This window comes from Eucyclogobius newberryi, unplaced genomic scaffold (assembly GCF_026437365.1).
Source record: "Eucyclogobius newberryi isolate DKJ021-1_F unplaced genomic scaffold, fEucNew1.0.hap1 SCAF_235, whole genome shotgun sequence".
NCBI lineage: Eukaryota > Metazoa > Chordata > Actinopteri > Gobiiformes > Gobiidae > Eucyclogobius > Eucyclogobius newberryi.
Window position 1 is genome coordinate 88,759 of NW_027315874.1, and position 13,789 is coordinate 102,547.

The following is a 13,789-nucleotide window of genomic DNA, read 5'->3' on the forward strand; positions in this document are numbered from 1 at the left end:
TCTCTCTTTCCTCCCCCTTTCCTCTCTCTTTCCTCTCTTTCCTCTCTCTTTCCTCTCTCTTTCCTCTCTCTTTCCTCCCTCTTTCCTCTCTCTTTCCTCTCTCTTTCCTCTCTCTTTCCTCTCTCTTTCCTCTCTCTTTCCTCTCTCTTTCCTCTCTCTTTCCTCTCTCTTTCCTCTCTCTTTCCTCTCTCTTTCTTCTCTCTTTCCTCTCTCTTTCCTCTCTCTTTCCTCCACCTTTCCTCTCTCTTTCCTCTCTCTTTCCTCTCTCTTTCCTCTCTCTTTCCTCTCTCTTTCCTCCCTCTTTCCTCTCTCTTTCCTCCCTCTTTCCTCCCTCTTTCCTCTCTCTTTCCTCTCTCTTTCCTCCACCTTTCCTCTCTCTTTCCTCTCTCTTTCCTCTCTCTTTCCTCTCTCTTTCCTCCCTCTTTCCTCTCTCTTTCCTCCCTCTTTCCTCTCTCTTTTTCATGCAGCTTTTATGTAACAGAAATATTTTTTTTATTTGGTTCATTTTTGTTTTTTGTGTTTTCAGGGAGTGATTCAGGACGTTAAGTTTGTTTTTGCTCCAAACGGATTCATCGCTCAGTGTCCAAACCTCAACCGCAGTAAGTCCTGGTTTAGTCCTGGTTTAACCCTGCTTTAGTCCTGGTTTGGACCTGGTTTAGACCTGGTTTAGTCCTGGTTTAACCCTGCTTTAGTCCTGGTTTAGTCCTGGTTTAGACCTGGTTTAGTCCTGGTTTAGTCCTGGTTTAACCCTGCTTTAGTCCTGGTTTGGACCTGGTTTAGACCTGGTTTAGTCCTGGTTTAGTCCTGGTTTAGTCCTGGTTTAACCCTGCTTTAGTCCTGGTTTGGACCTGGTTTAGACCTGGTTTAGTCCTGGTTTAACCCTGCTTTAGTCCTGGTTTAGTCCTGGTTTAGTCCTGGTTTAGTCCTGGTTTAGTCCTGGTTTAGTCCTGGTTTAACCCTGCTTTAGTCCTGGTTTAACCCTGCTTTAGTCCTGGTTTAGACCTGCTTTAGTCCTGGTTTAGCCCTGATTTAGTCCTGCTTTAGTCCTGGTTTAGTCCTGGTTTAACCCTGCTTTAGTCCTGGTTTGGACCTGGTTTAGACCTGGTTTAGTCCTGGTTTAGACCTGGTTTAGTCCTGGTTTAGTCCTGGTTTAGACCTGGTTTAGTCCTTGTTTAGACCTGCTTTAGTCCTGGTTTAACCCTGCTTTAGTCCTGGTTTAGTCCTGGTTTGGACCTGGTTTAGACCTGGTTTAGTCCTGGTTTAACCCTGCTTTAGTCCTGCTTTAGTCCTGGTTTAGTCCTGGTTTAACCCTGCTTTAGTCCTGGTTTGGACCTGGTTTAGACCTGGTTTAGTCCTGGTTTAACCCTGCTTTAGTCCTGGTTTAGTCCTGGTTTAGTCCTGGTTTAGTCCTGGTTTAGACCTGGTTTAGTCCTGGTTTAGTCCTGGTTTAACCCTGCTTTAGTCCTGGTTTAACCCTGCTTTAGTCCTGGTTTAGACCTGGTTTAGTCCTGGTTTAGTCCTGGTTTAACCCTGCTTTAGTCCTGGTTTAACCCTGCTTTAGTCCTGCTTTAGTCCTGGTTTAGTCCTGGTTTAACCCTGCTTTAGTCCTGGTTTGGACCTGGTTTAGACCTGGTTTAGTCCTGGTTTAGTCCTGGTTTAGACCTGGTTTAGTCCTGGTTTAGACCTGCTTTAGTCCTGGTTTAGTCCTGGTTTAGTCCTGCTTTAGACCTGCTTTAGTCCTGGTTTAACCCTGCTTTAGTCCTGCTTTAGTCCTGGTTTAGTCCTGGTTTAACCCTGCTTTAGTCCTGGTTTGGACCTGGTTTGAACCTGGTTTAGTCCTGGTTTAGTCCTGGTTTAGTCCTGGTTTAGTCCTGGTTTAGACCTGCTTTAGACCTGCTTTAGTCCTGGTTTAACCCTGCTTTAGTCCTGGTTTAGTCCTGGTTTAGTCCTGGTTTAGACCTGCTTTAGACCTGCTTTAGTCCTGGTTTGGACCTGGTTTAGTCCTGGTTTAGTCCTGGTTTAGTCCTGGTTTAACCCTGCTTTAGTCCTGGTTTAGTCCTTGTTTAGACCTGCTTTAGTCCTGGTTTAACCCTGCTTTAGTCCTGGTTTAGACCTGCTTTAGTCCTGGTTTAGTCCTGCTTTAGTCCTGGTTTAACCCTGCTTTAGTCCTGGTTTAGACCTGCTTTTGTCCTGGTTTAGTCCTGCTTTAGTCCTGGTTTAACCCTGCTTTAGTCCTGGTTTAGTCCTGGTTTAGTCCTGGTTTAGACCTGGTTTAACCCTGCTTTAGTCCTGGTTTAGTCCTGCTTTAGTCCTGGTTTAACCCTGCTTTAGTCCTGGTTTAGTCCTGGTTTAGTCCTGGTTTAGACCTGGTTTAACCCTGCTTTAGTCCTGGTTTAGTCCTGGTTTAGTCCTGGTTTAGACCTGGTTTAACCCTGCTTTAGTCCTGGTTTAGTCCTGCTTTAGTCCTGGTTTAACCCTGCTTTAGTCCTGGTTTAGACCTGGTTTAGACCTGGTTTAGTCCTGGTTTAGTCCTGGTTTAGACCTGGTTTAGTCCTGGTTTAGACCTGGTTTAGACCTGGTTTAGTCCTGCTTTAGTCCTGGTTTAGTCCTGGTTTAGTCCTGGTTTAGACCTGGTTTAGTCCTGGTTTAGACCTGGTTTAACCCTGCTTTAGTCCTGGTTTAGTCCTGCTTTAGTCCTGGTTTAACCCTGCTTTAGTCCTGGTTTAGTCCTGGTTTAGTCCTGGTTTAGACCTGGTTTAACCCTGCTTTAGTCCTGGTTTAGTCCTGGTTTAGTCCTGGTTTAGACCTGGTTTAACCCTGCTTTAGTCCTGGTTTAGTCCTGCTTTAGTCCTGGTTTAACCCTGCTTTAGTCCTGGTTTAGACCTGGTTTAGACCTGGTTTAGTCCTGGTTTAGTCCTGGTTTAGACCTGGTTTAGTCCTGGTTTAGACCTGGTTTAGACCTGGTTTAGTCCTGCTTTAGTCCTGGTTTAGTCCTGGTTTAGTCCTGGTTTAGTCCTGGTTTAGACCTGGTTTAGTCCTGCTTTAGTCCTGGTTTAGTCCTGGTTTAGTCCTGGTTTAGTCCTGCTTTAGCCCTGGTTTAACCCTGGTTTAGTCCTGGTTTAGACCTGCTTTAGCCCTGGTTTAACCTCTTCTCTCTCTGGAGCTTGTCCCTCCTGCAGTGACTTCCTGAGCCTGCTCCAGGGGATCATGGACCTTCAGGATCTTCTTTCCAAGATGACGCTAAAAGTGAGTCTGCAGCCACAGCCGCCCTGAGGCAGACACACACCACAGTCTTGGACCCAAACGCCTCACGACCAGAAGGTTCTGGGTTTGAGCCTCAGTTTGGATGTTCTCCCAATGTGTGAAAGTGAGGCCACACGCTTTGACTGTGATCCAGGTCCAGAAGAGGAGCAGAGGAGGAGGTGCAGAGGAGGAGGAGCAGAGGAGGAGGAGGAGAGGAAGAGAGGAAGAGGAGGAGAGGAGGAGGAGGAGGAGAGGAGGAGGAGGAGAGGAGGAGGAGGAGAGGATGAGGAGGAAAGGATGAGGAGCAGAGGAGGAGGAGGAGAGGAGGAGGAGCAGAGGAGGAGGAGCAGAGGAGGAGGAGGAGAGGAAGAGAGGAAGAGGAGGAGAGGAGGAGGAGGTGCAGAGGAGGAGGAGCAGAGGAGGAGGAGGAGAGGAAGAGAGGAAGAGGAGGAGAGGAGGAGGAGGTGCAGAGGAGGAGGAGCAGAGGAGGAGGAGGAGGAGAGGAGGAGGAGCAGAGGAGGAGGAGAGGAGGAGAAGCAGAGGAGGAGAGGAGAAGGAGGAGGAGAGGAGGAGGAGCAGAGGATGACGAGCAGAGGAGGAGAGGAGGAGGAGCAGAGGAGGAGGAGCAGAGGAGGAGGAGAGGAGGAGGAGCAGAGGAGGAGAGGAGAAGGAGGAGGAGAGGAGGAGGAGCAGAGGATGACGAGCAGAGGAGGAGGAGGAGAGGAGGAGGAGCAGAGGAGGAGGAGGAGAGGAGGAGGAGCAGAGGAGGAGGAGCAGAGGAGGAGGAGGAGAGGAGGAGGAGCAGAGGAGGAGGAGCAGAGGAGGAGGAGGAGGAGAGGAGGAGGAGCAGAGGAGGAGGAGAGGAGGAGAAGCAGAGGAGGAGGAGGAGAGGAGGAGGAGGAGGAGAGGAGGAGGAGGAGAGGAAGAGAGGAAGAGGAAGAGAGGAAGAGGAGGAGAGGAGGAGGAGGAGGAGAGGAGGAGGAGGAGAGGAGGAGGAGGAGAGGATGAGGAGGAAAGGATGAGGAGCAGAGGAGGAGGAGGAGAGGAGGAGGAGCAGAGGAGGAGGAGCAGAGGAGGAGGAGGAGGAGAGGAGGAGAAGCAGAGGAGGAGGAGGAGAGGAGGAGGAGCAGAGGAGGAGGAGGAGAGGAGGAGGAGCAGAGGAGGAGGAGCAGAGGAGGAGGAGGAGGAGAGGAGGAGGAGCAGAGGAGGAGGAGAGGAGGAGAAGCAGAGGAGGAGAGGAGGAGGAGGAGGAGAGGAGGAGGAGCAGAGGATGACGAGCAGAGGAGGAGGAGGAGAGGAGGAGGAGCAGAGGAGGAGGAGGAGAGGAGGAGGAGCAGAGGAGGAGGAGCAGAGGAGGAGGAGGAGAGGAGGAGGAGCAGAGGAGGAGGAGCAGAGGAGGAGGAGGAGGAGAGGAGGAGGAGCAGAGGAGGAGGAGAGGAGGAGAAGCAGAGGAGGAGGAGGAGAGGAGGAGGAGGAGGAGAGGAGGAGGAGGAGCAGAGGAGGAGGAGGAGGAGAGGAGGAGGAGCAGAGGAGGAGGAGGAGGAGAGGAGGAGGAGCAGAGGAGGAGGAGAGGAGGAGAAGCAGAGGAGGAGGAGGAGAGGAGGAGGAGGAGGAGAGGAGGAGGAGGAAGAGAGGAGGAGGAGCAGAGGATGAGGAGCAGAGGAGGAGGAGGAGAGGAGGAGGAGGAGGAGGAGGAGGAGGAGGAGGAGGAGGAGGAGAGGAGGAGGAGGAGGAGAGGAAGAGGAGGAGAGGAGGAGGAGGAGGAGAGGATGAGAAGGAGAGGATGAGGAGCAGAGGAGGAGGAGGAGAGGAGGAGGTGCAGAGGAGTAGGAGCAGAGGAGGAGAGTAAGAGAAGGAGAGGAGGAGGAGCAGAGGAGGAGGTGTAGAGGAGGAGAGGAGGAGGAGCAGAGGAGGAGGAGGAGGAGGAGCAGAGGAGGAGATGTGTGGCACATGTGGAAAGAGTCGAGTCCTGAAGCTGTTTTTATTCTTTTGTGTTTCATTTGAGGCAGAAAATGTTTCTTTGAAAATTAATGAAAATAATTAAACATGTTCATTCAGTTTGGACTAAACCAGGACTAAACCAGGACTAAACCAGGACTAAACCAGGACTAAACCAGGTCTAAACCAGGACTAAACCAGGACTAAACCAGGACTAAACCAGGACTAAACCAGGACTAAACCAGGTCTAAACCAGGACTAAACCAGGACTAAACCAGGACTAAACCAGGACTAAACCAAGCCTAAACCAGGACTAAACCAGGACTAAACCAGGACTAAACCAGGTCTAAACCAGGACTAAACCAGGACTAAACCAGGACTAAACCAAGACTAAACCAGGACTAAACCAGGACTAAACCAGGACTAAACCAGGTCTAAACCAGGACTAAACCAGGACTAAACCAGGTCTAAACCAGGACTAAACCAGGACTAAACCAGGACTAAACCAGGTCTAAACCAGGTCTAAACCAGGACTAAACCAGGACTAAACCAGGACTAAACCAGGTCTGAACCAGGACTAAACCAGGTCTAAACCAGGACTAAACCAGGTCCGAACCAGGTCTGAACCAGGTCTAAACCAGGTCTAAACCATGTCTAAACCAGGTCTAAACCAGGACTAAACAGGACTAAACCAGGACTAAACCAGGTCTAAACCAGGTCTAAACCAGGACTAAACCAGGACTAAACTAGGTCTGAACCAGGACTAAACCAGGTCTAAACCAGGTCCGAACCAGGTCTGAACCAGGTCTAAACCAGGTCTAAACCATGTCTAAACCAGGTCTAAACCAGGACTAAACCAGGACTAAACCAGGACTAAACCAGGACTAAACCAGGACTAAACCAGGACTAAACCAAGACTAAACCAGGACTAAACCAGGACTAAACCAGGACTAAACCAGGTCTAAACCAGGACTAAACCAGGACTAAACCAGGTCTAAACCAGGACTAAACCAGGACTAAACAGGACTAAACCAGGACTAAACCAGGTCTAAACCAGGTCTAAACCAGGACTAAACCAGGACTAAACCAGGACTAAACCAGGTCTGAACCAGGACTAAACCAGGTCTAAACCAGGTCCGAACCAGGTCTGAACCAGGTCTAAACCAGGTCTAAACCATGTCTAAACCAGGTCTAAACCAGGACTAAACCAGGACTAAACCAGGACTAAACCAGGTCTAAACCAGGTCTAAACCAGGACTAAACCAGGACTAAACTAGGTCTGAACCAGGACTAAACCAGGTCTAAACCAGGTCCGAACCAGGTCTGAACCAGGTCTAAACCAGGTCTAAACCAGGACTAAACCAGGACTAAACCAGGACTAAACCAGGTCTAAACCAGGTCTAAACCAGGACTAAACCAGGACTAAACTAGGTCTGAACCAGGACTAAACCAGGTCTAAACCAGGTCCGAACCAGGTCTGAACCAGGTCTAAACCAGGTCTAAACCAGGACTAAACCAGGACTAAACTAGGTCTGAACCAGGACTAAACCAGGTCTAAACCAGGTCCGAACCAGGTCTGAACCAGGTCTAAACCAGGTCTAAACCATGTCTAAACCAGGTCTAAACCAGGACTAAACCAGGTCTAAACCAGGTCTAAACCAGGACTAAACCAGGACTAAACTAGGTCTGAACCAGGACTAAACCAGGTCTAAACCAGGTCTAAACCAGGACTAAACCAGGACTAAACCAGGACTAAACCAGGACTAAACCAGGACTAAACCAAGACTAAACCAGGACTAAACCAGGACTAAACCAGGACTAAACCAGGTCTAAACCAGGACTAAACCAGGACTAAACCAGGTCTAAACCAGGACTAAACCAGGACTAAACCAGGACTAAACCAGGACTAAACCAGGTCTAAACCAGGTCTAAACCAGGACTAAACCAGGACTAAACCAGGACTAAACCAGGACTAAACCAAGACTAAACCAGGACTAAACCAGGACTAAACCAGGTCTAAACCAGGACTAAACCAGGACTAAACCAGGTCTAAACCAGGACTAAACCAGGACTAAACCAGGACTAAACCAGGACTAAACCAGGTCTAAACCAGGTCTAAACCAGGACTAAACCAGGACTAAACCAGGACTAAACCAGGTCTGAACCAGGACTAAACCAGGTCTAAACCAGGTCCGAACCAGGTCTGAACCAGGTCTAAACCAGGACTAAACCAGGTCTAAACCAGGTCTAAACCAGGACTAAACCAGGACTAAACCAGGACTAAACCAGGTCTGAACCAGGACTAAACCAGGTCTAAACCAGGTCCGAACCAGGTCTGAACCAGGACTAAACCAGGACTAAACCATGTCTAAACCAGGTCTAAACCAGGACTAAACCAGGACTAAACCAGGACTAAACCAGGTCTAAACCAGGTCTAAACCAGGACTAAACCAGGACTAAACTAGGTCTGAACCAGGACTAAACCAGGTCTAAACCAGGTCCGAACCAGGTCTGAACCAGGTCTAAACCAGGTCTAAACCATGTCTAAACCAGGTCTAAACCAGGACTAAACCAGGACTAAACCAGGACTAAACCAGGTCTAAACCAGGTCTAAACCAGGACTAAACCAGGACTAAACCAGGTCTAAACCAGGTCCGAACCAGGTCTGAACCAGGTCTAAACCAGGACTAAACCAGGACTAAACCAGGACTAAACCAGGTCTAAACGAGGTCTAAACCAGGACTAAACCAGGACTAAACTAGGTCTGAACCAGGACTAAACCAGGTCTAAACCAGGTCCGAACCAGGTCTGAACCAGGTCTAAACCAGGTCTAAACCATGTGTAAACCAGGTCTAAACCAGGACTAAACCAGGTCTAAACCAGGTCTAAACCAGGACTAAACCAGGACTAAACTAGGTCTGAACCAGGACTAAACCAGGTCTAAACCAGGTCCGAACCAGGTCTGAACCAGGTCTAAACCAGGTCTAAACCATGTCTAAACCAGCACTAAACCAGGACTAAACCAGGACTAAACCAGAACTAAACCAGGACTAAACCAGGACTAAACCAGGACTAAACCAGGACTAAACCAGCACTAAACCAGGACTAAACCAGGACTAAACCAGAACTAAACCAGGACTAAACCAGGACTAAACCAGAACTAAACCAGGACTAAACCAGGACTAAACCAGCACTAAACCAGCACTAAACCAGGTCTAAACCAGGTCTAAACCAGGACTAAACCAGCACTAAACCAGCACTAAACCAGGACTAAACCAGGTCTAAACCAGGACTAAACCAGGTCTAAACCAGGTCTAAACCAGGACTAAACCAGGACTAAACCAGGACTAAACCAGGACTTAACCAGCACTAAACCAGGACTAAACCAGGACTAAACCAGAACTAAACCAGGACTAAACCAGGACTAAACCAGAACTAAACCAGGACTAAACCAGGACTAAACCAGGACTAAACCAGCACTAAACCAGCACTAAACCAGGTCTAAACTAAACCAGGACTAAACCAGGACTAAACCAGGACTAAACCAGGACTAAACCAGCACTAAACCAGCACTAAACCAGGACTAAACCAGGACTAAACCAGAACTAAACCAGGACTAAACCAGAACTAAACCAGGACTAAACCAGGACTAAACCAGGACTAAACCAGCACTAAACCAGCACTAAACCAGGTCTAAACCAGGTCTAAACCAGGACTAAACCAGCACTAAACCAGCACTAAACCAGGTCAAAACCAGGTCTAAACCAGGACTAAACCAGGACTAAACCAGGACTAAACCAGCACTAAACCAGCACTAAACCAGGACTAAACCAGGACTAAACCAGGACTAAACCAGGACTAAACCAGGACTAAACCAGCACTAAACCAGCACTAAACCAGGACTAAACCAGGACTAAACCAGAACTAAACCAGGACTAAACCAGGACTAAACCAGAACTAAACCAGTACTAAGCCAGGACTAAACCAGGACTAAACCAGCACTAAACCAGGTCTAAACCAGGACTAAACCAGGACTAAACCAGGACTAAACCAGGACTAAACCAGCACTAAACCAGCACTAAACCAGGTCTAAACCAGGTCTAAACCAGGACTAAACCAGGACTAAACCAGGACTAAACCAGCACTAAACCAGGACTAAACCAGGTCCAAACCAGGACTAAACCGGGTCTAAACCAGGACTAAACCAGGTCTAAACCAGGTCTAAACCAGGACTAAACCAGGACTAAACCAGGACTAAACCAGGTCTAAACCAGGTCTAAACCAGGTCTAAACCAGGACTAAACCAGGACTAAACCAGGACTAAACCAGGACTAAACCAGCACTAAACCAGGACTAAACCAGGACTAAACCAGGACTAAACCGGGTCCAAACCGGGACTAAACCGGGACTAAACCGGGACTAAACCGAGTCTAAACCGGGTCTAAACCAAGACTAAACCAGGTCTAAACCAGGTCTAAACCAGGTCTAAACCAGGACTAAACCAGGACTAAACCAGGACTAAACCAGCACTAAACCAGTACTAAACCAGGACTAAACCAGGACTAAACCAGAACTAAACCAGGACTAAACCAGGACTAAACCAGAACTAAACCAGGACTAAACCAGGACTAAACCAGGACTAAACCAGGACTAAACAAGGTCTAAACCAGGTCTAAACCAGGACTAAACCAGGACTAAACCAGGACTAAACCAGGACTAAACCAGGACTAAACCAGGACTAAACCAGCACTAAACCAGCACTAAACCAGGACTAAACCAGGTCCAAACCAGGACTAAACCGGGTCCAAACTGGGACTAAACCGGGACTAAACCGGGACTAAACCGAGTCTAAACCAGGTCTAAACCAGGTCTAAACCAGGTCTAAACCAAGACTAAACCAGGTCTAAACCAGGTCTAAACCAGGTCTAAACCAGGACTAAACCAGGACTAAACCAGGACTAAACCAGGACTAAACCAGGACTAAACCAGGACTAAACCAGCACTAAACCAGGTCTAAACCAGGACTAAACCAGGACTAAACCAGGACTAAACCAGGACTAAACCAGCACTAAACCAGGTCTAAACCAGGTCAAAACCAGGACTAAACCAGGACTAAACCAGAACTAAACCAGGACTAAACCAGGACTAAACCAGGACTAAACCAGGACTAAACCAGGACTAAACCAGGACTAAACCAGCACTAAACCAGCACTAAACCAGGTCTAAACCAGGTCAAAACCAGGACTAAACCAGGACTAAACCAGGACTAAACCAGGACTAAACCAGGACTAAACCAGGACTAAACCAGGACTAAACCAGCACTAAACCAAAACTAAACCAGGTCTAAACCAGGTCTAAACCAGGACTAAACCAGGACTAAACCAGGACTAAACCAGCACTAAACCAGCACTAAACCAGGACTAAACCAGGTCCAAACCAGGACTAAACCGGGTCTAAACCAGGACTAAACCAGGTCGAAAACCAGGTCTAAACCAGGACTAAACCAGGACTAAACCAGGACTAAACCAGGTCTAAACCAGGTCTAAACCAGGTCTAAACCAGGACTAAACCAGGACTAAACAAGGACTAAACCAGGACTAAACCAGGACTAAACCAGGACTAAACCAGCACTAAACCAGGACTAAACCAGGACTAAACCAGGACTAAACCAGGTCCAAACCAGAACTAAACCGGGTCTAAACCAGGACTAAACCAGCACTAAACCAGGTCTAAACCAGGTCTAAACCAGGACTAAACCAGGACTAAACCAGGACTAAACCAGGACTAAACCAGCACTAAACCAGCACTAAACCAGGTCTAAACCAGGTCTAAACCAGGACTAAACCAGGACTAAACCAGGACTAAACCAGCACTAAACCAGCACTAAACCAGGACTAAACCAGGTCCAAACCAGGACTAAACCGGGTCTAAACCAGGACTAAACCAGGTCTAAACCAGGTCTAAACCAGGACTAAACCAGGACTAAACCAGGACTAAACCAGGTCTAAACCAGGTCTAAACCAGGACTAAACCAGGACTAAACCAGGACTAAACCAGGACTAAACCAGCACTAAACCAGGACTAAACCAGGACTAAACCGGGTCCAAACTGGGACTAAACCGGGACTAAACCGGGACTAAACCGAGTCTAAACCGGGTCTAAACCAAGACTAAACCAGGTCTAAACCAGGTCTAAACCAGGTCTAAACCAGGACTAAACCAGGACTAAACCAGGACTAAACCAGGACTAAACCAGCACTAAACCAGCACTAAACCAGGTCTAAACCAGGTCTAAACCAGGACTAAACCAGGACTAAACCAGGACTAAACCAGCACTAAACCAAAACTAAACCAGGTCTAAACCAGGTCTAAACCAGGACTAAACCAGGACTAAACCAGGACTAAACCAGCACTAAACCAGCACTAAACCAGCACTAAACCAGGTCTAAACCAGGTCTAAACCAGGACTAAACCAGGACTAAACCAGGACTAAACCAGCACTAAACCAAAACTAAACCAGGTCTAAACCAGGTCCAAACCAGGACTAAACCGGGTCTAAACCAGGACTAAACCAGGTCGAAAACCAGGTCTAAACCAGGACTAAACCAGGACTAAACCAGGACTAAACCAGGTCTAAACCAGGTCTAAACCAGGTCTAAACCAGGACTAAACCAGGACTAAACAAGGACTAAACCAGGACTAAACCAGGACTAAACCAGGACTAAACCAGGACTAAACCAGGACTAAACCAGGACTAAACCAGGTCCAAACCAGAACTAAACCGGGTCTAAACCAGGTCCAAACCAGGTCTAAACCAGGTCTAAACCAGGACTAAACCAGCTCTAAACCAGGACTAAACCAGGACTAAACCAGGACTAAACCAGCACTAAACCAGGACTAAACCAGGATTAAACCAGGACTAAACCAGGACTAAACCAGCACTAAACCAGGACTAAACCAGGACTAAACCAGCACTAAACCAGGACTAAACCAGGTCTAAACCAGGTCTAAACCGGGTCCAAACTGGGACTAAACCGGGACTAAACCGGGACTAAACCGAGTCTAAACCGGGTCTAAACCAAGACTAAACCAGGACTAAACCAGGACTAAACCAGGACTAAACCAGGACTAAACCAGCACTAAACCAGCACTAAACCAGGACTAAACCAGGACTAAACCAGCACTAAACCAGCACTAAACCAGGACTAAACCAGGACTAAACCAGAACTAAACCAGGACTAAACCAGGACTAAACCAGGACTAAACCAGCACTAAACCAGCACTAAACCAGGTCTAAACCAGGTCTAAACCAGGACTAAACCAGAACTAAACCAGGACTAAACCAGGACTAAACCAGCACTAAACCAGGTCTAAACCAGGACTAAACCAGGACTAAACCAGGACTAAACCAGCACTAAACCAGCACTAAACCAGGACTAAACCAGGTCCAAACCAGGACTAAACCGGGTCCAAACCAGGACTAAACCAGGTCTAAACCAGGTCTAAACCAGGACTAAACCAGGACTAAACCAGGACTAAACCAGGTCTAAACCAGGTCTAAACCAGGTCTAAACCAGGACTAAACCAGGACTAAACCAGGACTAAACCAGCACTAAACCAGGACTAAACCAGGTCCAAACCGGGACTAAACCGGGTCTAAACCAGGACTAAACCAGGACTAAACCAGGTCCAAACCAGGTCTAAACCAGGTCCAAACCAGGTCTAAACCAGGTCTAAACCAAGACTAAACCAGGACTAAACCAGGACTAAACCAGCACTAAACCAGGACTAAACCAGGACTAAACCGGGTCCAAACCGGGACTAAACCGGGACTAAACCGGGACTAAACCGAGTCTAAACCGGGTCTAAACCAGGACTAAACCAGGACTAAACCAGGTCTAAACCAGGACTAAACCAGGACTAAACCAGAACTAAACCAGGACTAAACCAGGACTAAACCAGAACTAAACCAGGACTAAACCAGGACTAAACCAGGACTAAACCAGCACTAAACCAGCACTAAACCAGGTCTAAACCAGGTCTAAACCAGGACTAAACCAGGACTAAACCAGGACTAAACCAGGACTAAACCAGTACTAAACCAGCACTAAACCAGGTCTAAACCAGGTCTAAACCAGGACTAAACCAGGACTAAACCAGGACTAAACCAGCACTAAACCAGGACTAAACCAGGTCCAAACCAGGACTAAACCGGGTCTAAACCAGGACTAAACCAGGTCTAAACCAGGTCTAAACCAGGACTAAACCAGGACTAAACCAGGACTAAACCAGGTCTAAACCAGGACTAAACCAGGACTAAACCAGAACTAAACCAGGACTAAACCAGGACTAAACCAGCACTAAACCAGCACTAAACCAGGTCTAAACCAGGACTAAACCGGGTCTAAACCAGGACTAAACCAGGTCTAAACCAGGTCTAAACCAGGACTAAACCAGGACTAAACCAGGACTAAACCAGGTCTAAACCAGGTCTAAACCAGGTCTAAACCAGGACTAAACCAGGACTAAACCAGGACTAAACCAGCACTAAACCAGGACTAAACCAGGACTAAACCAGGTCCAAACCAGGACTAAACCGGGTCTAAACC

General features: G+C 48.0%; 1 protein-coding gene across 1 annotated transcript in view; it reads left to right on the plus strand.

The window, feature by feature from the left end:
* Positions 1–13,789, plus strand: part of LOC140372470 (protein kinase C-binding protein NELL1-like) — a gene marked incomplete at both ends in the record, with an annotated part of 97,515 nt that overhangs the window by 62,324 nt on the left and 21,402 nt on the right. The window contains 2 exons of the mRNA XM_072459568.1: positions 527–599; positions 3,164–3,246. Of these exons, the coding sequence (XP_072315669.1) occupies positions 527–599; positions 3,164–3,246 (156 nt within the window). The remainder of the gene's footprint in view (positions 1–526; positions 600–3,163; positions 3,247–13,789) is intronic.